Below are 25,561 nucleotides of genomic sequence, written 5' to 3' on the forward strand. Positions count from 1 at the left end.
CCCTCTACCTGAATCTGGAAGGGCCCCATAACTGGCTTTGACCAGCAGAATGCAGAATTGACTTTTAAGGTCTGCTTTCACCCACTTGGAACCCAGTTGCCATGCTGTGAGAATCTCAACCAATATGAAAATGCCACACATCAAAAGAACCAGGCACTTCAGTGTACAGCCCCAGCTGAACTCCCAGGTGACAGCCAGGGCCAACTGCCAGGCAAACTGAAGCCTCCAGATGGCTATATCCCCAGCCAAGCCAATGTGAAACACAGCCACCCAGTGCAACTCAATCAACCCACAGAATTTTTTAAAATTTTTTATTGATTTTTAGAGAGAGAGGAAAGGAGAGGGAGAAACATCGATCAGCTGCCTCCTGCACCCCCCCACCACCGAGGACGGAACCAGCAACCTTTCTGTGTATGGGATGAGCCCAATCAAACCACACCAGCCAGGGCTCAACCCACAGAATTTTAATACTTTTTTTGCACTAGTACGAAGTTTTTTTTTTTATATATATATCTTTATTGATTTCAGAGACAGGAGAGGGAGAGAGACAGAAACATCAATGATAAGAGAGTCATTGATTGAGCCCACAACCCGGGCACATGCCCTGACTGGGAATCGAACCCCAATCGCCTGGATCCTAGGTCGACACTCAACCGCTGAGCCACGCCCAGCCGGGCACTAGTACGAAGTTCTAAGGTGGTTTGTTGTCCAGTGACACAATAAACAAAGCTTAAAGATTACACATGGTTCTTGTTTTACTTCTTAGGTTATCTTCCAATAAGGCTACCAAGTATTCCATTATATGGATGGTACAAAATTTAACCACTGTTCTTCCAATTTAGATATTTTCTGCTATTCAAAGCAATGATAGAAAAAATTCATGTATATATTATTCCAAACATGTAAAACTATGTGTAGTTCAAAATAAACCCCTTGTTTTCTAGAGCTACGCTTTCTATTGTTCAATAGCCATAAGATGCACTCCCTTTCTCAATCTTACAATCTACATTTAGCAGACAGCCATTGCAGACATTTTTATTATACTGTACTGTTCTAGAGCAGGGAGCAGGCAAAATTTTTGTAGGGGGACAAATGACATTTTAGGCTTGTGGGCCATATGGTCTCTTTCAGAAAAAGCAGTAACAGACAATTGGTCAATAAATGAGTATGGCTGTGTTAACATTAAAATCAGGATATCATATAATTTTCATGACACAAAATATTCTTTTGATTACACTGGAATTGCTTAGTCAGAGTACATGTTTTTTAAGTTTAAAAACTAGATTGCCCTCCTTAATGATTATACCAATCTTCTCTCAACAAATGAGTGTGTTGCCCTGTTCCTTTGATAACTGCTATCACAAACTATTTGAAAATCTGATTGTTTTAACTGAGTATAAACATCATCTTTCAACTGTTTGTATCCTTTGTCCATTTATGTATTGGGTTTGAGTTTTTGCCTTTTGATTTATAGAAACTGGGTTAAAGAAAAACTAACCTTTCGCAAACATCTTCTACCAGCAAACCTATTCTGTATGGTGCTTTTCCACACAGAATCTTTAAAATCACATTATCTATTCTTTTTACATATTCTTCATTTTGTTTTTAACTTAGAAGACGCGATTATATAAAGAAAAAAACTGTTTTCTTCCTGTATTTTCACAGTTTGTTTCAGGATCTATTTCTGGACTTTCTTATCTGTTCCATTCATTGAGTAATGTATTCAGGTGCCAGTACCACCCCATTTTATTCTTTTTGTAATGTTTTCACATGGGGTAGGGCTAGTTTTCTTTTAAGACTTGTAATTTTGCACATTATAGTTTTCCAAATGCATGTTAGAATTAACTTGTCTAGTTCCAAAAATACTCGTTATTTTTATTCAGCTTTTAAAAAACTTAGTTTTCTTTAGAATTATTTTTATGTTGAGATTTCTTGGACATGGTATAGCTTACCATTTAAGGTCTGATTTGTCTGTCAGTATTTTAATGTTTTCTTCATATGTAACTTATACATATCCCTATTAAGTATGCCAAGTTTTATTTTCCTTCCAGTTTATAGCCAAACTGATTACTTGCTAGTTCACTGAACTATTTTCCATTGACACTCATAACATTTAAGTAAATTCACCATCTACAAGTGATTTTTACCTTTTTCCCCATTTATACATTTGTTTTCTTGTCTTGCTTGACTGCCTCTGAACGAAGCTTTCTTTTTCAAAAGGAACACTTCTAGAGTTTCCCTATTAATTACCACACAGGCTTGTGGAGGAAGACACATCTTTATCAGGTTAGGAATCTTGACTCTCAGCAATTTTAGCAAATGCCATTTTAGCATTATAGGGAAATGTAATTTTTGAGATTAATTGCAAATATCCTCAATGTATTCTTAAATAATCTAGCCTGGCCAGCGTGGCTCAGCAGTTGAGCACCGACCTATGATCCAGGAGATCCCGGTTCGATTCCTGGTCAGGGCACATGCCTGGGTTTTAGGCTTGATCCCCAGTAGGGGGTGTGCAGGAGGCAGCCTATAAATGATTTATCGTTGATGTTTCTATCTCTCTCTCTCCCTTCCTCTCTCTGAAATCAATAAAGATATTTAAAAATAATAATCTAGAAATGACTTCTGTGTTGTAGTATTACATAACGGTTTGTTTGTAATGTGTATCTACTAAAGTCTCTATCCTTTAGCAGGTATGTAGCAGTATATATGTGAAACTAAAAAGGGAATCCAACTTCACTCCTGTCCCCTAAAAAAGTAAATCCTTAAGGAATTTAATAGGAAATGATAAACCCTATCATAGGGCAAGACTAGAGGTGGGGATGTGTGACCCATTCAGGCCCTCCAGAAGGACATTTTTAAAAACCTGAGACTCATGGGTATGTGGCTCATGGATGGTATGTATGTGAGGAAGAATAAAGTTGATAGGGACTCCTTTGAAAGGCTAAAGGGTATGCCTGTATATGTTCTATGTATGTTAAGAGGAAAAGGAATTGTCCTCAAGCTACAGCAAGAGTGGCTAAGATGCTAATGGCCTGAAAAAAAATATTTGGTATTTGTAATAAGTGTAAAGACACTAGAAGAAGACAGACATTTTAGTAGTCCCTGAAAGATGTTAGTCTGAATGAGGATGATGACAACAAAGACAAGTAGATATTTATAAGAATTAGTTGGAAAGACTTGGGGACACTATACATGAAAGCCCCAAACCAACTACTAGCTTTGGAGATCCACTGAACACAATGTTAGTTTCTGGACTTACTGTCACCCGGGGCAAATAACAACACGTACCTTGTAGGGCTGTTCAGGTGATTAAGAGATGCGCGGAATGAACTTATTAGCAGTTCTGGAACATGGTCAATATACAGTAAATGTTGTCCATATTCTACATTGCCACATGTCCTGAAGAATATTTACATAAAAATCCTAAAATGAAAAAACCATAAATTCAAAGATCATTCATTTTTATAGAGCCCCAGAGTAAACATGTTAAAATTATCCATTTAAATCTGGTTCTAAGTTTTATCCTGGCACTTACTTGTCAGTTATAATTTATACACGGATGTTTCACAAATTTTCTTTTTTTTAAGAATTTATCTTTATTGATTTCAGGGAGAGGAAAGAAGAGGGAGAGAGATGGAAACATCAATGAAGAGAGTCATTGATTGGCTGCCTCCTACAGGCCCCTGACTGGAGATCGAGCCTGCAACCTGGGCATGTGCCCTGACTGGGAACCAAACCGAGATCTCCTGGATCCTAGGTCGATGCTCAACCTCTGAGCCACGCCCAGCCAGGCCACAAAATTTCTTAACTATTAAGAGATTTACAGATTACAAAAAAAGTAACAAAAGCCCACATATATTTTAGTTAATGGATGTTTCAAATTTGAACAAATCCTCTGTATTATTTTCATTTAATACTTTTTGAAGCTAAATTTATTTTCAAAGAATTGTGCACTATGTTCTATCTTTAAGGCCCACTAGCAAATGATTTGGAAATCTGATACCTTTGTTTCCATGATTTTTCTGTTTCAAAATTTTTTTAAAAGAACAAAACTAGCACTCTCATTACTCTTACTTGGGTATTATTGAAAAGCAGCATATTACTATGACATTACTCTAGGGTACATTATGACACATAGATATTAATATTTACCAGCTGAGGCTCTTTAGTTAGCTGTCAGTAGAATTGAGGCTGCTCGCTTATATGGGAGTGAGATAAACCTCTAGAAGATGGTGAATGCCTTTTCAAAGGACTCTTATACATGGCATCTGACTCTAGCTCTGTGGTAAAACATGGTACAATGACATACATAATGGGTGCTCAGACAATCAAGGAAGGTGGCTTCTCTGCAGAAGTGCAATCTGAGCTAAGATTTCAAAGTGGAGAAGGAAAATAGAACCAGAAAGAGAAACTGCATGTGCAGAGACCTAGTCACAAAAGGCTTATCAAAGTCTAAAAGAAACCAATGTGGCCAGAAGGGAATCTGAGGGTGGTAGATGAGGTGAGAAACAGGCCACGTTAAGGTAAGCTGGGGCTGTCTTATTCATCACTTATCCTCAATATCTAGCATAGGGTTCAGTTGATAAAAGCCACAAAAGAGGGCATGAGTTAAATGACCATTCTTCTGACAAGATGAGTAATTAGCATAGGTTGTTGTCTCTTCCTCTAGCTCACCCACGTAGCTACTATACAAAGAAGAGGGGGTTTAGGGACCTGAGAGATTTAATATAAAGAGTTCCCTGGAGAAAAAGATTATGATATGGTGTTACAAGGGCAAGAAACAGAAGCCCAGTGTAGAAAAAGGTAGAGTGCCATGGTACTAGTAGTATAGGCTGGGACAGAACTTTTCTATTCTGTCCTTTCACTCTCCTATTCATTGCCTCATGTCCAACCCATCACTGGTTGGGATGGTCGGCAGATTACATTACTTAGCCCCTTGAGTTCCCTAGAGAATTATAACTGAGGGGAAGGAGAAAAAGTTCTATCTGCCACTGTGGTGAAGCCATGATTCTAAATTAAGAGTCACTGTGCCTTGAGGGCATCTCCATTCTCCTTCAACTCATTAGGACACTAAAGCCGGGCTTGGCCCCTCCCTTTGGCCAGCAGCTGATAACAAATTCCCATCCTCTATTGTGAGCTCATAGGATAAAAAATAATCAGTCACCTGGGGACTACAGCATCCACTATAAAAGACAACAGGCTCAATCACTCTTCTAGGTGAAAGAGAATAAACAAGTACAATGGGATAAACATGTTAAATATTAAAAATGGAATGTTTATAGAATATAGGGAGCAATGAACTATGGATCCTGGTTAACATACATATATATTTCATTGTTCTATCATCTGACAGGGCCTAGAAACAACACCTTAGTATCAAGAGCACATCTAGCACCCAGATCTTAGTTCCTTAATAGTATTAAATAACAAAAGAACCAGGGCCCCTTCAATAAATGGTTGACTAGGACAGGAAATGGGATTAGGACAGGAAAGATACAAGATAAGCCCGGAGCATTTTAAAGTGCCATAAAGTGAGAAGTCCTTAAAAACAACTACCACCCCACAATGATGGGGGCATATTGAAGGGACACAGGAGCCAACTGAAAGAGCTCCCAATGATCAAAACTGTAAGTTTGAACAAAATTAAGTATTATTGGATTACTTTCCCAAGTATACAGTAAATATCCACGAATCCATAGTGACATAAACAAGTTGAACAGAGAAAAGATCAGTTTCTTTCTGAAAAATTCCAAGTAACTTATATACACATTCCGCCTTTAAAGACAGCAAAACTCCCTTCTCTTTAAGTGTAGGCTGCACACAGTGACTTTTACTGCAAAGAGTACAGTATTAGAGGGAGGGGAGAAATTTTACAGTGGATAAACCTGGCAAATAAGACCTAAGCCAGGCTAAGATCAAGAGTAATAAATCATGCCCTGGCCAGAGTGGCTTGGTTGGTTGAGCACCCTCCCATGCACCAAGAGGTCACCAGTTTGAATCCCAGTCAGGGCACATGCCCAGGTTGTGAGCTCAATCCCAGGCAGGGGGCTTCCAGAAGGCAGCCGACTGATGTTTCTTTCTCCCTCTCCTCCCTTTCTCTTCTAAAACCAATAAACACATATTTTTAAAAAATTAAATAACAGTAATAAATCATGCTGATAGTATGTATTCTTGATTACATGATGAGAATGGTACTTTACCTCTGTGGTCTTCCTCTCAAAATCCCTTAAGACCAACCTAATCATGAGAAAAAACTCAATCGTGAGAAAAACTCAAAACTCAGGGTCATCAAAAACAAGGAAAGTGTAAGAAGCTGTCACAGCAAAGAGGTGCCTACAGAGACATGATGATTAAATGTAATATCTTCAATGGGATCCTGGAACAGAGACAGGACATTAGATAAAAACTAAAGAAATCAGAATAAAGTATGGATTTAATTAATAATAACGTATATATTGGCCCATTAATTGTGACAAATGTACTACACTAATGTAAAATGTTAATATTTGGGGAAACTGGATATGGGATATATGGGAATTCTTCATACTATCTTCACAACTTTTCTGTAAATCTACAACTATTCTAAAATAAAATAAATTTCAAGGTCCATTTTATCACTCCCTTCCCAGGTAGTAAAGTCTCCCTTAACTAGCACTACAGAACATTCTCATACTTCAAAGGGCCTTTACTGGAGAACTGGGAGCACCAAACAGGGGTGGGTCCCTTTAAACACGGCCTTACGATAATCAAAGGACAAATACTGTACATGACCCACCAAGTTGGCTCATCAAACTAGCAATAAAGAGAAAGATGTTTTTAAGCACACATTCTAAGTATTACAGGTGATTTGTTAATTCAGTAAAATTGTTTCCCAAGAGAATATCGACAGGCCCATTAACTGGAGCTATTTATAAAGCCCTAATTAAGTGGCAAGATTAACAGGAGTAATTGTCATTTTTTAGAGTTCTTAATTAGTTGCTCTTATCAGGTTGTTTTCCTTTGGGTAAATTCCTAGGCACTGAGCCTCCTTTTAGTGTCCCTTTGGAGCCTGCAGAATTTATTCCTCTGGGATTTTGTTTTCCTGATTAAAATTTGAGGTGTAATCCAAAATTTCAATGCAAAAGTCCATTGACAGTAGTTCTTTCAACACTGAAAGGGAAATAAATTGACAGGCCACAGGATAGCATTCAATACCTGGGGCTCCTACGCATCCTGCTTTAGTTTTTCCTCTTAATATGATACAGGCTTAAAACTTGAGCAGAGCAACAAAGAGGGGCAACTTGTCTTTACTGCTACCTATGGCAAAAGGTGGCAACTTGGATATTTACGGACCAGTAAACCTGCCAGTCCAATTTCAGTTTCCATGGCAGCATAGGAAAAAGATGATAGGGAAAGAGAAGGAATGAATAAGAAGCTACTATGAAATGTTTTACTTCATCTTCTTAGACTAGCCAGCAATTTTTAAAAAAATCAAGTCAACAGGAAGTAGTGGGTGACTAACTTAACTTATCAAGTAGGAAATCCCATTAAATTACCTTAAAGTGCATAATTAAGCCACTGAAACCTCTTAGGGTATTAAATACAGGCACAAATACAAAATAAATTATCCCTTTTCAAGTAGCAACATAGGGGTCTCTCTTTGCCCCGAGTAGCATTACCATGGTCAGGATGGCAATCTGTATGCTCAGAAGAACTGAGATCCTGTATTTTAAACCCTGGCTATTCAGTGATATATAAGTATTTCCCCTTTCCTTAGAAGCCATTTCTTTTTAATTATTTATTTTAAAATATATCTTTATTGATTTCAGAGAGAGGAAGGGAGAGGGAGAGAGAGAGAAACATCAATGATGAGAGTCATTGATCAGCTGCCCCCTGCACGCCCCCTACTGGGGATCGAGCCCGCAACCTGGGCATGTGCCCTGACTGGGAATCGAACCACCATCTCCTGAATCCTGGGTCAATGCTCAACCGCTGAGCCATGCCAGCCGGGCTCTTCTTTTTTAAAATCCTCACCTGAGGACATGCTTAGGGAGAAGAAAGGGAGGGGGAGAGAGATGTGAGAGAAACATCAATTGGTTGCCTTCCATACACTAGCTGGGACCGGGAATTGAACTGGCAACCTTTTAGTGCACCGGACGATGCTCCAACTGAGCCACTCCAGCCAGGCGCAGTCATTTCTATTTCACTATCTAGGACTGAGGCTGTGATCAGGTTCTTCTGGAATTAAAGACTGTTCTTTCGTAGGATTTCTTCCTTAAGTGTACATTAAAAGAGGAGAACCACTATGATAAAAGTAACCCATGCAAAAAGTATATATAAACCCTAAGCGCAAGAAATAAGGACTATTCGACCACTAAAGTCACCTTACTCATCTAAAAGATGAAGAGTTGAAGGCTGTATGGTAAAGGCTTGCTATAAGGCGAAGTTATTGAAAACATGGAATTTTTCACATGTTGGTACTAGCCCTGAATCTGTCACTAATGAGGTGTCAAGTTTCAAGGCCTCAAGGCCTGAATTTCATTCTCTAGAACAGGGGTTGATAAACTATAGCCTGTAGGCCAATTCTGGCCTGCCATCTGTTTTTGTTTTTATTGATTTTTAAGGGGGGGGTGGAGAAACACTGACCGGTTGCTTCCCATATGCATCCCAGCCAGGGATCAAATGGACAACCTGGGAACGTGACCTTTCGGTGCATGGGACGATGCTCAACCAACGGAGCCACACCATCAGTGCACACCATCTGTTTTTGAAAGTCCCTCAAGCTTAAAATGATTGGGATGAATTTTTTGTTGTGACACTAATTTCAGTGCCCATAAATAAAGTTTTATTGGAACACAGTGATGCTCACTTGTTACCATGTTGTCTATGGCTGCTTTTACACCACAATTGCAGAGTTGAGTAGTTACAACAGATTATGTGGTGCACAGCCTAAAATATTATCTTGCACTTTACAAGAAGTCTGCCAACCCCTCCTATAGAACAGTATATAATAAAACTTTTCTGCATTGGTGGAATTATTCTGAGCTGTGTCCAATATGACAGTCACTAGATACTGAGATGGAGAAACTGATTTTATTTAATCTTTGTCAATTTAAATAGCCTTATATACTGCATAGCAGAGCTATAGGAAATGAGAGTTTAGGTTTAGTTTTCTACCTGAAAGAAAACCTCACTTCTATGTTTTTCCTTTGCTCTCACACTACTACCACACTATCAATTTCTGACACCAAATATGTGGGTTTTTTCCCAGACCAAGCAAATCTGTGTCACCAGCTGGGTTTCCTACAATTTAACTCAATTCCAACACTATTTACACTTGGAGACAGCATCAGATACCACAAATTAAGGAAATATTCCCCAAGACTGTCCCTCACCCACCTTCAAATCAGAAATCCAATTGCTACCATGCTTCTGACTGATAGGCTAAAAATCAAAGGTTCCCACAACCTCCTCCTCAGGTTCAACTAATTTGCTGGAGTAGCTCAGAGCTCAGGAAAACAGTTTACTGTTTACCAATTTATTGTAAAAGAACAAGATAAAAGATACAGATGAAAATCCGGATGAAAGAGAGGCATAGGACAAGGTATGTGGGAAGGGGTACCAAGCTTCCACGCTCCCTCTGGGTGCATTACTCTCCCAGCACCTCCATGTGCTCACCAACCTGAAAGTTCTCTGAATCCCACACTATTGGGACTTTTAAGAATATTAAATACAAGATGCTCTTAGTGCTCTTATCACTTAGGAAATTATAAGTGTTTTAGGAGCTCTGTGACAGGAACCAGGGGCAGAGACCGATATATATTTCTATTTTTTCATACCACCCATCGGAGCTGAAGCAAGTTAATTAGGATCTACATGACAAAAGGATTGCATACATTACTTATCTTGGTGTCACACAGGGCTGAGTGTCAGCCATCTGAGGTCTCAGTGGAGGCAGGTTTCTCACTCTGATGAAGGCACCTAGGATTCAGAGGAAAGGAATGACAGGCTATCCCTAATGGGTCCTTTTCCAACAGAAAAAAACTGTTTGCACCCAGACTAGGACCAACTCCACAGGAGGAGTTATTCCACTCTCAGAGGTGCAAAACACTGCCCAAAGGTACTTGGACACAACACCAAAACAGTGCTTGGAGCCAGACCTCATTAAAGGCAGTGCTTGCTCTTCCAACAGTGTAACACCATCCAAGGCATCACACTAGCCTGGATAGCTGACAACCGCTGGATAATTTCTAAAACAGCTTTCTTATTTGTTTCAGATACTCAGGTACCCTAGGCAGAAGACATGGATAAATGTTGACAAACAGAGGCCTGGAAGCACTGGTGGTAGACCCTGCTGCCAAATCCCTTAATAGGAAACAAGAATCTCTTTCCCATGCCTTCAGTCATTTTACCCATCATTCAGGAAGATCCTCCCATGTGCAGGCACTGTGCTTGGGATCTAGCAGTGAACAAGGGAAGATACGGTACCCTTTCCCTTATGGAATTTACAACTTCCCTATACATTCCTCAGATGGAATGATACAGATAATCTCAAAGATCCTACATGCCCTCAAACCATAACCACAAAAATCCTACTCAGGCTGAATTTGTTGAAGACAAATATAGGTGATTTTGCCTTCCAATATTTCCTGATGAACACCAACTAACAAATAGGCCTGATACATAGGCAATATTGGAATGAATAGGGACATTTACCTGAAAACTCCATATATAAACTGTTCATCTGCCATAATTTCATCTCTTCAGGAGGGACATAAATGTCCTACTTTCAAGTCATCCTAAAAAGAAAACAAATTCACTGTTCAACACCCTGGACTAAAACAGCAGCCACTAAGGCTGCATGTAAACAGAACGCAGCCAGCCATTTCTAATTTACAATATTTTTCATATTCTCAGAAATTATTTTATTTCCCATTATTTTCCTTTTCCTTGCCTATGACTACTATTAAAACTAATCATCCCACCCTGGCCAGTTTGGCTCAGTGATTAGAGAATCAGCCTGCCGACTGAAGGGTCCCTGGTTCCATTTTGGCCAAAGGCATGTACCTCACTTACAGACACAATCCCCGGCCCTGGTCAGGGTTTCTGGGGGAGGCAACCAATCGATGGGTCTCTCACACTGATGTTTCTCCCTCTCTCCCTCTTTCTCCTTTCCACTCTCTCTGAAAAGCAATGGAAAAGTACTCTCAGGTGAGGATTAAAACACACACACACACACACACACACACACACACACACACACACACACCATCCCGAAAGCCCTCTAAATATAACTAGTCTTAAGACCCCCTCATGTAAAAAGCTATATTTACAATGAACATCTGAGGTATTCAAACATAGCACTCAACTTTTAGCTAAGAGAATTCTTTTAAGGGAAGCCAACTGATAGAACAAAACTAGCTTTGATAAATAACTGCCCCACCTCCCAACATCCTCACCAGTTCCTCCTATGGAAACTAGGAAGTCACTTTTCACAGAAGCAGCAACTAAGTCAGCTCTACCAGACAACCTCCAGCATTATTCTGAGTGACGTGTTCGCTTAGAACTGAGAATCATCTCTTCTCAGAAAATTAGCATTCCAAAACAAAATCACTACCAAGGGGATTCAAGATTTACTGTTCTAAAGAGGCAACAACTCCGTTCACTCCTGAAAAGCAGTAAGAAACCAACACAATATACAGTCAGCCTAAAGCAGAAATTAGTATAGTTGTAGCTAGGCCTAGTGTCTAGAGCCCCTCAATCAATTGCTATTTTGATATTTTATTAATGAACTAGAGAAGAATGCCCATAATTTTAAAGCAAATTCACATCAACATTTCCCTGTAAGGCATTCTCATAGATAAGTACAGCTATGAAATCCCTCTACAAAGGGATCATACTGACTAGCTTTGTATGGTGGGGAGTGGGAGCCATGAACTTTTTCAGTGAAATTAGTAAAAATCCCATGGACTTCCTCCCTTTTTAAGGCCCCCTTTGAGCACTTGGTAGGCACTCAAAAAATAAAAGCCTGACTTTCTTTACTTATACATTCCCCCTTCATGGCTTGATTACCTTTTTCTTTTCCAATGTGGGATTCAAGTAACTTCATACCAGCCAAACCTGTTGGACAAGAACCACTCAGAAAGGTCTGGATTTTTAGGTGTCTCCCTGCAAAGTCATGCTCTAAGCACCTATGCTGGCATCCTGGTATAGTTAACAACAGAGTTGGCATGAACCAGGCCCAGAATGCCAACCAGCTAAGGGCTGCTGTTCTCCCAGCAGTGTAACACTTGCCTAGGTACAAGGCAACCTAGGCAGCTGCCTACAGCTGGGGCCAGAGGTAGGTGAATGAGTTGCACTCACCTGACGCTGCATCTGTCCAAAGTCCACAACTGCAATCAAAGAACTCCAGGTTAGAGTCAGCCAACAGTTAGTGAACACTTGTGTGGAGTTCAAGACCCCTGCCCTCAAAACCCCGTAAGAGTGAGGCCTGAGCTACAGAAACAATAATAGGCAATAAAATAATCTTCCCTTGGTTATTTTCACATGTTATTGTTGCTTATATCTCACAGCAGTTCAACAGGATAAAATTAATGGTCTGGTCAATAAGTACCAGGAAGCTTAACAGCCGAGAAACAGCTAACAAGTAACTTAAAGTCTCTACCTCAATCTTCTCATCTGTAAAATCAGAATGTAATTATTAGTACTATGCACACAAGGTCATTAGGAGGCTTAAACGGAATATAAATTGTGCCCATAGGATAATAGCTGGTATAGAATGGGCACTCAGTAAACACTTGCTGTTATCAGGAGCTACATTCCAGGCAAGGAGATGATGGATACAAGTGAATAGAAAAGTTACCCTGGGAGAGCAAAGGGCAGCGAAAAGTGGAAAGGCTAGTTAAAACTAGGTTGAGGAAGCCCTCGATTATAGTGTCTCTTTAAGAACTATAAAAGCAGTACTTCAGAATAATAATTGGTTGCTGTAATGGATGTGAAAGGAACTTGAGACAGGTTGCCATTCCTGCCAAAGATCCTCGACTGCTGGTTGAAAACAACCAAAATGTTTGCAAGAATGTTAATAAACATTCCTACCTACTCGCCCTCATAATTAACCTTTTTTATTTAAGATTGGGGTACCTAAGACCATACATTTCCCCAGCCATCTCTAATTTCACTCCTAAATGCCTCCAAATAATTTGGAGGAAAAATAAATACAGTGGGCTCTTTGTCCAGGTCTAAAAACGAATCCCTTTCAGGGGCTTGGGTTGGAACTGATGGAACTCCACCGGGCACGTGTTCCTCAAAACCCTTCCCAAGTCCCTGGCCTTCGAGCCTGGGGATCGAAACTCTCCACGACCGGCTCTACGTGACTCTCCAGGGAAGAGAGGGATGGTAGAAAACAGGGGGCGACTCTAGCGCTACGATTTCCCAGCGTCTCTTCAAGATGCCCTCCAAATTCAGGGTCACGAGGAAACGAACCCCAGTTTCGGCCCGTGCCTTGAAAAAGCCTCCCCACCGCTGCCTCTCGTCCCGGGCAGGTAAACCTCCAAGGCCTCACCCCACTTGGCCCTTACTCACCCGCACGTGTCCGGAGCTGAGCCGCAACGCTGCAGCCCCGGCCGAAGCCACAGGGGAAAGGGCAGCGGCGAGCGGGGGAGAGCCCCGCCCCGGGGACGCTCCTGGGCGGGGCCCCAAGTGGGCGGGGCCCAGAAGCCCCGCCCAGGAAAGACCCAGCTGAAAAAATGCCGAAGCGGTGGCATAGGTGAGCGTACTTCTTATTGGAGTTAAGACTCCAGAAGAGAAAGGGTAGGAATCCTAACAAGGACTACATTTAATTGCCTCGTATCCCCTTTGTTACTTACGGATGGACGGGGCGCTGGTTTGGAGTTGCCAGTGAGAAAACCTTGCGTGTCCCGCTGCGGCCGTGCTTCCTGCCTACCCACACTGAGCGCCCCCGGGAGGCTGGTTCTTACACACGTGGCCCCTTTCGGTTTCTGCAGGCTCAACCCACGCTTTTTCCATCTCCCACGCAGACCCTCTTTCTGGCTTTCTCCAGCAGCGCCATCGCTCTGCTCATCGCCCACCCACAAAGGTCACCTTCGTTTTCAGAATCTCTCCAGGAGGTTTTCGAGTAGATTATGCCTGTCACTCCTACAGCCTAACGCAGCGGGACTGCATCCCTGGTGCCTGTAGTGGGATCCTTAGCTGAGCTGCAGCAGCTAAAGAACACTGGCTTTCTCTGCCAGATTTACACTGTGGCACAATCAGCCAGAGCGGCCAGATTGCTCACCAGATTACCAACATGTCTTCTAAACACTAAAACTTCCTTCCCCATCTAGCTGAAGTCAGTATGATGCTGTCCTGCTGAACGGCTGGTGAAGCTGGGACCCACAGGGGCAAGGGCTCAGCAGCAATAATTTCTAAATCCATTCCCCAAATTCTAGAGCCCCTTCCCTTTCACGCCCCCACATTCTACCGTCCCTGCTCATCTACTGCACCTGGCTCCTTTGCCAGGAGAGCCCCTGGGAATCAGCCACTGCCCTTGGCAGCTGCCAACATGTTTTATTATCTTTTCTCAGCTTTTTCATAAAAAAAGAAAAAAGAAAAAAAAGAGTGCTTCCTGTGCATACAGACCTCTGCTGAGAAAGCCCAGAGCCCTAAATTGTTTCTAGGGAGAGATGCAAGGCCAGAGGGCTTCTGGAGAAGTGGTAAGTACAGTTCCTCTCCAGTTTTGATGGAGTTGCACACAGGCTGTGATTGGAAAAAGGCTTCCATAAATACAGTAATTAAAAAAGTCACATGAGCTTTGCTGGCCTGGTAGGCAAGAGCTCTGCTTTGCAGTTAAATAGGAATGTGGCTGAAGACTGCTGCCATAATCAATGCCTGCATCCGGCTGTCACAGTGTGTTCATAAAGGAGGGTTATGAGAGCTATAAAACCGGCAGATTGGGTGGGTAATTGTCCTGCGGAGCTCTGCTAAAGGAGAAATTGCATTGGCATCTCATATATTTTGCTTTCTTTCCTTCTAAACACACAAAATGGAGAAGGCAGAGCTACCCTGAGGATTCATGAAAAGGAAAGATGAGGTTTGTGTGTATGTATGCATGTGTGCTTTGAAGAGACAGAAACTAATTGAGCTAGGGAGATACTAAGGCCTTTGGAGAGAGAGGGACCAATGACCTGATGACAATCGGATTCATGGATTAGTTCAGGTAGAAGGCAGGATTGTGTAGAGGGAAGGCCAGCCATTATGAGGAAGGCTGAGCTGTGGGCCATGTTCTCACAGTATATTGGAAAGATGGATACCTTTTTTAGATATTGGCCATTCAGTATCCTTAGTGGAAAATCTAGATTATGATTTTTTTCATTTCCTAATTTAAAAAATCTTTCTTAGTTAACATTCTTAACCTCCATCCTTTTATTTTATTTTTCTTTTTAAATTTATCTTTATTGTTGAGAGTATTACAGGTATACCATTTTCCCCTGCAAATGACCCCCTCCACTTCGCTCCCACCCCCTCCCTAGGCCTTCACCCTGTTATTGACTGTGTCCATAGGTTATGCATATATGCATATAACTTCTCTGGTTAATCTCTTCCCACTCTCCACCCCCCTTCCCTCTTTCTTCTGAAATATGATTGTTTGTTGCATGTGTCAATGTCTCTAGATCTATTTAGTTCATCAGATTCTTTTGTTCATTAGCTTCTTCTTAAAGAAGACCCTTCAGCATTTCCTGTAGTGCTGGTCTGGTGGTGATGAACTCCTTCAGCTTTTTCTTATCTGTGAAGCTCTTTATTTGACCTTCAATTCTAAATGATAGCTTTGCTGGGTAGAGCAATCTTGGTTGTAGTTCTGTAATTATTTTTTCAAATAGGTTTTCAATTCCTTGATCTCTTTCTGCCTCTTCTGGCACCCCAATAATACGAATGTTGGGCCTCTTGGAGTTGTCCCAGAGGCTCCTTATACTATCTTCGTATTTCTGGATTCTTTTTTCTTTTTGCTCTTCTGGTTGGGTGTTTTTTGTTTCCTCATGTTCCAAATTGCTGATTTGATTCTCAGTGTCCTCTACTCTACTGTTGATTCCCTGTAAATTATTCTTTATTTCAGTTCCTATAGGCTTCATTTCAAATTGGTACTTTATTATGTTATCGATTTTCTCAGTTATTTCCCTAAACATCTGCTTAGACATCCTTATAAACAAAATTCTGAACTCTGAATCTGTTAGCTTGCTTGGATCTATTTCATTTAGTTCCTCTTCTAGAGACTTCTTCTGCTCTTTCCTTAGTGACATGTTTCTTTGCCTCCACATTTTGGCTGTTTCCAGGTGTTTGTTTCTATGTATTAGGTAGAGCTGCTATGTCTCCTGGAATTTGTAGAGTGGCTTTGTATAGTAGGTGTCCTGTAGGGTCCAGTGGCTCAGCTTCCCCAGTCACCTGAGCTGGGCCTTCTAGGTGTTCCCCTGTGTGGGCTGTGTGCACTGTCCTGTTGTAGTTGAGCCTTGATTGCTGTTGGTGTCCCTAGGAGGAACTGACCCCCAGGCCAGTCAGCTGTGAGGACCAGTTGCAACTACAACCAGAGAGCTGCTGTGCTGGAGACACCCCTATGGAGCAGGATTTACTTCAGTGGAGCTTTGGTTCACCAAGTGCGCCCCTTGACTGTGTCACTTGTGGCTGTGGTAGGGTTGTAATCCAGTGTGGTCCAGTCTGAGCACCAGGTGCACTGTCTCTGGGGCCTCCCAAGAGGTGGAAAGTCAGCCTGTGCCAGTGCCTTGCCCAGGGCCACCCAGCATGAGCTACACAGCAAACCGTAGTTGGCTGCTCCTTGTGCTGGGCTTGGAGGTGTCCAGGAGAGGCCAAGCTATGAGCCAATGGAGGCTGCCGCTAGTGCCAGGCCTGGGGCCTCTTGTCAAGCTGTATGGGGCCCGCTGCTTATTGTTTGAGAGAATTTAGGAAAGTCCTAAGCATGAGGCTCGAGAGGCCACTTGCACAGAAAAGCCCCTGGAAATGGCCTGGATGAGTTGCAAGTGGGGAGGGGCGGGGCCTCCGGGAATCACGGGGCGGGGCCAAAGGTTCGAGTCAGGTGCTGGCGATTCAAATATGGCGCCTGCCTGCCGGCTGTGCGGGGAGGACTTGCCAAAGGAGCAATGGCCTCTGCCAGCCCTTCTGCCTGGGAGGAAGCTGCCCCTCCACCTCTCACCTGGATTTCAGGCAGGTTAGTTCCTCCCCGAGTGTCCCAGGTCCTTTCAGGCTGCTGCCCGGCGCTGGGCTCAGAGGGAGCGCGTCTAAGTGAGTCCGTGTGCGGGCCCTTTGAGAGGAGCTGCTGGGGCTCCCGCAGCCTCCGTGACCCTCAGCCACAGTCCCCGCTGGTTTCACAGCCTGGAGTTGTGGGGACGTCTCTTCCCGGCCTGGAGCCCTGGGCTGGGGGCCTGCTGTGGGTCTGGGACCCCTCCCTCCTCTGGGAAAACTCCGCCGCTGAGATTCCCTCCCGGGTCTCAACCTCGGCACCGGGTGTGGGCCCGCGGCTGCGTCTCTGTGATTCAGCCCAGATCCGCCCGTGTCTCCGTCCCTCCTCCTGGTCTCGGTGCTTCTTCAGGTCCCTGGTTGTGGGGCTTCTGTTCAGCCAGATCTCAGGAGGCTCTGAGTGCTGGTGGTTCTGTATTTTAGTTGTGATTTTGATGTGGTTGCGGGAGGCGGCGGGCGCAGCTGTTACCTATGTCACCATCTTGTTTTTTCTCCAACCATCATCCTTTTAAATTCTGAGTTCATTTTGGTGAGTTGATTTATGTGGTCTTACCTGTAATATCAACTATTTTTCTACTATTTTGCTTGTTTCTTATTCTTGAAGACAAAATCGTTAGGAATAATTACGAAAAAGAAAAGGAAAAATTCCAGAAAAAAGAGTAGCTAGGTGGAAAGCAAAGGATTAGAATAGGCCCATTAGTTCTGAGTTTGACCTCATAATTGAAAGGCTGGTCCCACAGGACACCAGGTCCCCAACCTGCTTGCCTGCTTTTCCCTTTCTCCTCCATCTGTCCTCTTCTTCTTGCTTCCCTCCTTGATCCCTTTTGCCCTTAAGACTGTTCTTTTCCTCTCCTCCCTGAACAGGAACCACTGGTAGAGAAATATTTAATCATTTGTTCAGTCAATGAATCAACATTTATTAAGCATCTACCTACCGTTTGCCAGACCCTCCCTCTTCAGGCACTGCAGATAAAGTCAGAGCAATGTAAGCTTCCTCACTAAAGCTTGCAATCTAGTGGGGGAGAAAGACAAGTATAGATGTCCTTGGCACATGTCAGGGGGCAGCTAACCCAGCCCAGGGCGTCAGGGAGGGTACTGGAGAAGGCAGAATTCCCTGTGGCTGATCCTAAAGGCTTAGAGTAGAAGAGAGATTGCTTCATCATCACTGTCCTCTTCTTGTTGCTGCTCTGTAACAGCTACCCAAGTTCAAGTGGGGCCCTGCAGTTGTTCTTATTTCTCAAAAGCATAGTTGGCTTGGCAGGGATATAGAGAAACTGGAACCCTCATATGCAGCTGGTGGTGTAAAATGGTGTAGCCATTTTGGAAAACAGTCTGGCAGTTCCTCGAATGATTAACCATAGAATTACTTTATAAGTCAGCAGTTCTACTCTTCAGTGTATACCCAAGAAAATGAAAACGTATGTCCACACAAAAACTTATACAGAAATGTTCATAGTAGCATTATTTATAATAACTGAAAAGTTTAAACAATCCAAATACTCATTAACTAACAAATGGAAAGACAAATGTGGTATATCCATATGGTGGAATCTTATTTGGCCTTAAAAAGGAATGATTGAACCTTGAAAACATTACATTAAATTAAAGAAGCCAGACCACATATTGTTTGATTCTATTCATATGAAAGTCCATATTAGGAAAATCTATAGAAACAGATAGTAAATTCGGTGTTGCTTGGGTTGTGGGGATGGAGTTACAGCTAAAGGTTTCAGGGTTCCTTTTTAAAGTGATGAAAAGGTTCTAAAATTGTGGTGATGGTTACACATATCTGTGAATATAATAAAACCATTGACTAGTATACTTTACGTGGGTGAATTGGATGGCATGTAACATATCTCAATAAAGCTGTTAAAACAACAACAATGAAAAGCATACTTGGGGACCTGAAAGATTTGCAATTCTGGTTCAAATTGTGGAACTGCATGGTCATTTCCAATTTTAAAGACTAGAGAGGACTTTTAAAAAACAAGTTTTTATTGATTTTTTTTTAGAGAGAGAGGAAGGGAGAGGGAGAAGGAAGGAGAGAAACATTGATCGGTTGCACCCCCATCTGGGGATCAAACCTGCAACCTGGGTATATGCCCTGACTAGGAATCAAACCAGCGACCTTTCTGTCTGAGGGATGACACTCAACCAACTGAGCCACACTGGCCAGGGTTAGAGAGGACTTTTTATTCTGGGTCCTGGGTCCTCTCAGATCTCCTTCCTCAGTGTACAGAGAAACTTAATGCACTTGTGTGGGCAGCACAAACAGATGCAAAGGGGTAGATTATGCATTCCCATACTTCCCCTCCCTCATAATGACTGACTCCCTCATAATGATTTGGTTCAACGTTTATAGTGTACCTACTGTGTAAAAGGTATGTGAACCTGAGAGAGCTAGTCCCTTCATTCCCTCTAATGATTGAAGTTAAATTATTAATATAATGTCCTCCACATAAACAAATAAAGCTCTTTACAAGATAGGCAATGTGGTTCAAAGAATAGTTGCAAGGCATCCTGGGATTCTGGACTCCCTCTGTGGCGTATAGGGAAACATCACGGTGACATCAGCTAGAGCAAAACCAATTCCCAGGCCTTTTTCATGTTGAGCAAGTTCCAAGACTTAGCTTCCTCCTCACATGCCTCCAATCACCCCTTCACTTCGTTTCTAGACTCAATTAGTCTATTTCCATACCCCTCATTTTCTCACCACCCCAACCCCACAATGTCCAAATTGGCCCTCCAATACCGAAACCATTTGCCGGAAATTCATTAGCTGAACACATGGGAAATTACAGAGGAGATTTCACTTGTCACTTAGGCTCAAATATAGAAAGTAATTTTAAAAGGACACTGGCGAGAGGCTATATTTATCTTGCTTGTTTGTGCTGAGTTTTATCTTACTGTGTCTCATTCTCTTCCTGGCTACCTCACTTCTTCCTTGCTTGTTTTAAAAATAAATATTTGCCTTTTAATCTTTGTCTCAGGTTCTCTTATCTTGCTTTATATATTCTTCTCTTTCTGCCTTCATCATCCATTCATTCATTCAACAAATATTGATTGTTTACCATGGAGCAAGCCCTGTGCTAGGCACTAGGAAGGATACAGTAATGAATAAGACAGGCATGGTCCTTACCATGGTGGAGATTACTGTCTGATGAGGCAGGTGGACATCAGGTAGAATGAATTCAGATTTGGTCACAGGAAAGCCTTAACAGAGTTAGTTGCACTTTTCTGATACTAAGGTTACCCTGCAGTAAATGGGCATGAGAAAACAGCCAGAAACTTAGCATGTTTGTGGGGTTAGATTATAAACGAAATATACTCCAGAATTGCAAGGAAACTAAGACCTAGGTTTCTGTGTGATATATACAAGCCTCCTGGGTAGGGAGAACATGGATTTGGGAGTCAGATGTGGATCTGATTCTGACTTCACCACTTACATGTTAGCTATTTGACTTTAGGCAAGTAACCTCTGGACCTCAGTCTGCTCACCTGTAAAATGGGAATTGTAATTTCTACATTTTAGGTTGTTGTGAAGATTTAATGAGATATAATATTTAAGGGACCAGGCAGGTGCCCAATGTATGTTTCCTTTAACATTACCTCTCTATTCCAACTTTGAATCCACAATTACAAAGCAAAACAAAAAAACAAAACTCAGCCTCCCAGCTAGTGGGAAATAAGGTTCTTCAAATTGTATTCACCAATCATATACCCAGAGAGATGAGTTGTTGCTCTATTGGTTACTACACATGCAACTTATGACTGTCAGATCACTCCCTTCTTCTGGGGTAAGGGAAAGGCAGTAAAAGAAATGAAATTATAGGAAAAAGACTGAAGGAGAGATAACAAAGGGCTGGAAAAGTGAGTGGATGCCAAAGAGAGCTACAGAATCTTTTTTAAGAGTATCTGTTTGGACTGGGCTGAGGCAGGCCTAACTTGAAGTGGAGAACAAACCTGCCAACCTCTTCGTGTCCCGTTTAGCCTAGGGAATCCTAGAGGGAGGAATTGCTATTCTTTTTTCCCCCAAGCCAGGCACGCTCTGGGGAGATGAATGCTGCCAAGAAGCCTCATTGCTCACAAGAAAAGAAAAAAATGGCAGCTGCCATTTCAGGCACGTAAGTACACTAAATTGAGAAGCTGATGATTTGGTTTACCTGATTCCTCCTCCCTGATAAAGAAGAAATCTCTTCCATCAGAGGCTCTTTGAAGCTGAAAAGGAAGGCTGAGCCCCAACTGTGGAAATTGGCAGAGGCAACATTCAGAGGAGTAAACCAGCCCAGCAGTCAGCACCAGGGTTCCCGGATTCCCAGCCTCACCCCACCCCTGCGAAATGTCAGGTTGCCTTTGTTTTGCAGAGTTCTTTTCAAAGGGGATGTTTCGTTGGCCTTTATCCCTTCACCATTCATCTGTCTTTCTTTCTCCTTTTTACTGGGTGTTCACTACCCCAAGTCAAGTCTCCTTCCATCACCATTTATCCCCCCTTTGCCCTCGTCTTCCTTCCCCTACCTCTTCCCTCATTTCTCTTTCTTCTTTCTCCTTCCCTTGCTCTTGGATTCCTTCTCTCCTCTCGTGTTCCTCCTTTTCCTTCTTCTCTTCCTCTCCCTCTTCCTCCTTCCTCCTCCCAATCTCCTTTTCAGCTGTTGGATCTCACTGCCCACCCACTCTGGGATTTCTCTTTCTAGAAATTTAGAATTCCTTTCTGATCTAAAGTTCTATCCTGATACCAAAGGCAATGCTCTTAGACAGCAGTGTTTCTCCAAATGTAGTCAGGTATGTTGGGAGAAGACCTTTCCTGCAGGATTTTCAGAGCCTTTCATGTGCTAATGTGAATTGTGAATGTCCGAGGGGTCATTAGAAATTGGAATTCACATTGCCTAAACCTCCGATTCCCCCCCCCCCCCCACAGAGCTTATTCTGGGACGTGGTCTTTGGAACACATTTCAGAAATGCATATTATGTGTTAGATTAAAAAAAAACACCTCTAACATGAATCACCATTTGATTTCTACAAATATCCTATGATAAGACAGGGAAGTTATAATAACCTCACTTTTACAGAAGAATAAAATTGAGGCTTAGGCAGGTTACATGCCTGGCTCATAGTAACATAGTTTGTCAGCAAGCAACAAAGCCAGGTCTTCTCATTATGACTCTAGTCTCTCTGCACTGCATTTAAATATATGTATGTGACATCATAATATGGCATGTGATATATGATATGGAATCTAGAAGACATATATACCATATTTGGTGAATTATGATATTCGTTTTTCCCCACTCAGTAAATGGGTATTACACATTGATTATGTGCTTATCACTATCCCATGTGCTGGGGAATAGAGCAATGACAAAAATAGACAAAAACACAAATTATTGCCTTCATGAAGCTTATTTCATTCTAGTGGGGAAGATAGACATAACAAGATAATTATGCAAAGTATATTTTATTGTGTATGTTGTATAATCATAAGGTCTAAGAATAAAAATAGAGAAAAGATAGGCAGATGTGGGAGCTGCAGCTTAAGGGTGCAGGGGGATCAAGGAAGGCTACACTGAAAAGGCTACATGTGAATAAAGACCTGAAGGAGATAAGGGAGTGACCATGCCAAGGGGTAGCCGGGAGGGGGCTCCAGCAGAGAGAAAAGCAAATTCAAAGGTCCTGTGGCTGGAGTGAGCCTAGGGTGAGGCTGAGCTGGGAGAGGATGGGATGGTAAAAGATGAGGTTAGAGAGACAGAGAAGGTGGGATCCAAATGCCAGATCTCATAAGGAAATGAAGATGATATGCCATGATGTAATAATACCATGATAGTTTATTATGTTTTTCCATAACAAATTACTCCCAAACTTTAGACATTTATTTCACTCAGTTTCTGAGAGTAACTGGGAACAACTCAGCTGAGTTGGCTCAGGGTCACTCATGAGGTTTCAGTCAGGCTGTCTGCTAGGGCTTCAGTCATCTGAAGGCTTGCCTGAGGCTGGAGGATCTGCCTCCAAGCTCACTCACGTGGCTGTTGACAGAGGGCCTCAGTGCCTTACCACATGGACCTCCACATAGGGGTTTCATGACATGGCAACTACCTTCTCCCAGAGCAAGTGATGTGTGTGTGTGTGTGTGTGTGTGTCAGGGTGGGGGGGGGGGTGAGAGAAGAAAGCCAATGTCCTTTATAATCTAATCTTGGAAGTTACATACCATTACTTTTGTCATATTCTATTGGTCACACAGATAAACCCTTGTACTATGTGTGAGGGAACCCTTTTTGTGAAAGAAAAACATCCTGCCTAGTCTAAGAAGAATGATGACAGGGAACAGAGCATTTATTCTGTCTCTGAAGCCTACTGCTGGGTCTGTCCAGAGGCAAAGACAGGGCTCTCCTGAGACCTAGGTGGGCCCCTTGCCCAACTCCAGCCAGGCTCCCCCTTGGTTGTGCAACCAGAGTCAGCTAATTTCCTAAGTTGAACAGCAGATGGCATCGCAGCCTCAGGAGCAAGCAGCTAAGGCTGCTGGCAAAGGCAGCAGCCCTAGTAGGAACTTAGGCTTGTGCTGGGCATTTGGGGACTCCTGGGTGGTGGGGGCCCGCCTCCCCAGCTCCCAGCTCAGGGAAGTTTCTGGGATGTGCTTTCAGATTAGGTATTGTTAGGTCGGTATCTCAGAGAGCAGAACCTGGAACCCCAGTTAGGAAACAAATGGCAAACACAGGGTCTTTTCTATGATCTTTTCTGAGAAAGATGAAAACCAGAGGTTGACGTTTCCAGAGCAACTGTGTTTTTTCATCACTGCCTGTCCTTTACTCATAAGGGTCTGCATGGAGTATATCCTGGTTTGGAGGCTGGCAGTTCCCTGGGAGAAGCCTTCTGGGGTGGCCAGATGGCGCCAAAGACAATTTGCAGGATCAGAGGGCTCTTGAAACCCTAGGGAATCCCTCTTTTCCCCCCCCTCCAGTGACCCAGAGGAGGAGCTATACCCAGAGTTGTCTCCCAGCAACAAAGGCAGGGCTCAGTCCTGCAGGCCTTCTGTTTGTGCCTCAGTCTCCTTCCTTCTTCTATTTCTGACTCTTCCTCTTTGTTCTACTTTTTCTCTCCTTCCTTTTTCCTCTGCCATCTCTGTCCATTTATGTCTTTCCCTCTGTGGATCTCTCTTTCTCTGCTCCAGGGTAAAGAAAAAAGCCAGTTATCACACTGCATTGGCCAAATGCTCATTGACACCAGATTGTAGAACCATTGCCTGTCTTTAGGGACTTGGGCCCTTTTCCCTAGGCCTGCCTTCCCACCCTCATTCCCTTTCTCCCTGCTACTGCTGTTTGATGGCTAGTCCCAAGGAGACCCAGACTAAGGGAGGAAGTCCAGAGGTCACCAAGAGAAATATACTCTCCTTCTCCTGAGTCTGTGCTCCTTGCTTTGTAGCTCTGAGAAGGAAAGCCTGCCAGGGGCTTTCCAGTAGGACTGAGATTCACTGAAACCTTCCTGCTCACCCAATCTATGCCCCTAGAATGTGAGCTTGAAGGCAGGGCCCTCTCTACTTCGTTCACTGCTGCATTCACAGTCTCTAATACTCAGTAAATATTTGTATTTTTAAATTTATTGATTGATTAATTTTAGAGAGACAGAAGAAGAGAGAGAGAGAGAAACATCGATTTGTTGTTCTACCTATTTATGCATTCATTAGTTGCTTTTTATATGTGCCCTGGCCAGAGATGGAACTTGCAGCTTTGAAGTATTGGGATGATTCTCTGTCCAACAGAACTAGCTGGCCAGGGCCCCAATAAATATTTGTTAGAAATAATGAGAGGATGATGGAAGGATGAATGCTGAGCTCTGAATTAGGCACTGGAGTACAAGCATTAAAGGTGCTATCCCAATCCATAAAGAGAGAGGGACACTCAGAGCAGCAATCACCTATCATCCAGAATAGTGACTATGAGGATGGTGGTTGTAGAAGCTTTAGTGGGTACCTCAACCCTGCACTGTGAAGACAGGGAAGGCTTTGTTCACTCACTACTTTAAACAATTGTTAATGGAAAGCCCACTAGTACTAGACTCTGGGTTACAGCAGGAAATAAGGTAGGCTCCCAGTTGGGCATGGGAGTGAATAAAAGGTAGTTAGTAACAAACAGGATAAATGCTGTCCTAGGGGAAATAATGGGCAGTGGGGGCAGAAAGCAGAGGCAACTTGCCCAGTGTGGGGGATTCTGGAAAGCACCATGGTGAGGAAAGTTCAGACTGAGACCTACCTGAAAGGTTAGTAGAAGTCAGCTGGGGGAAAAGGAGGGAAAGGCCAAGGGTACATCATGTAAGGTCAAGAGAGAACGGCAAGTTTCAAGGAATTGAGTAATA

General features: G+C 42.7%; 2 protein-coding genes and 1 non-coding gene across 5 annotated transcripts in view; 1 reads left to right on the forward strand and 2 right to left on the reverse strand.

Annotated features, from left to right (window-relative positions):
- MATR3 (matrin 3) overlaps positions 1-13,618 on the reverse strand; it is a 48,975-nt gene extending 35,357 nt beyond the window's left edge. The window contains exons 1-5 of one of the 2 annotated variants that reach the window (XM_016203794.2): positions 13,561-13,618; positions 12,343-12,371; positions 10,696-10,778; positions 9,876-9,960; positions 3,289-3,423 (exon numbers count right to left, since the gene is read on the reverse strand). The gene's annotated coding sequence lies outside the window, so the exon portion shown is untranslated. Of the gene's footprint in view, positions 1-3,288; positions 3,424-9,875; positions 9,961-10,695; positions 10,779-12,342; positions 12,794-13,560 lie in introns of those variants that run through there. The other variant, XM_016203795.2, reaches the window with a different exon arrangement.
- LOC148093204 (small nucleolar RNA SNORA74) lies at positions 10,023-10,223 on the reverse strand. Its single transcript, XR_015714437.1, has one exon. It is a non-coding gene; the product is annotated as a small nucleolar RNA SNORA74 (small nucleolar RNA).
- A 985-nt stretch (positions 13,619-14,603) lies between the features above and the next one.
- The window catches only part of SIL1 (SIL1 nucleotide exchange factor), a 252,983-nt gene continuing 242,025 nt past the window's right edge, over positions 14,604-25,561 (forward strand). For both annotated transcript variants that reach the window (XM_087816342.1, XM_087816343.1), the window contains exon 1: positions 14,604-14,690. In XM_087816342.1, the coding sequence (XP_087672468.1) occupies positions 14,661-14,690 (30 nt within the window). In that variant the 5' untranslated portion in view covers positions 14,604-14,660. The remainder of the gene's footprint in view (positions 14,691-25,561) is intronic.

This window comes from Miniopterus natalensis, chromosome 4 (genome assembly GCF_054644295.1).
Source record: "Miniopterus natalensis isolate mMinNat1 chromosome 4, mMinNat1.hap1, whole genome shotgun sequence".
Lineage (NCBI taxonomy): Eukaryota > Metazoa > Chordata > Mammalia > Chiroptera > Miniopteridae > Miniopterus > Miniopterus natalensis.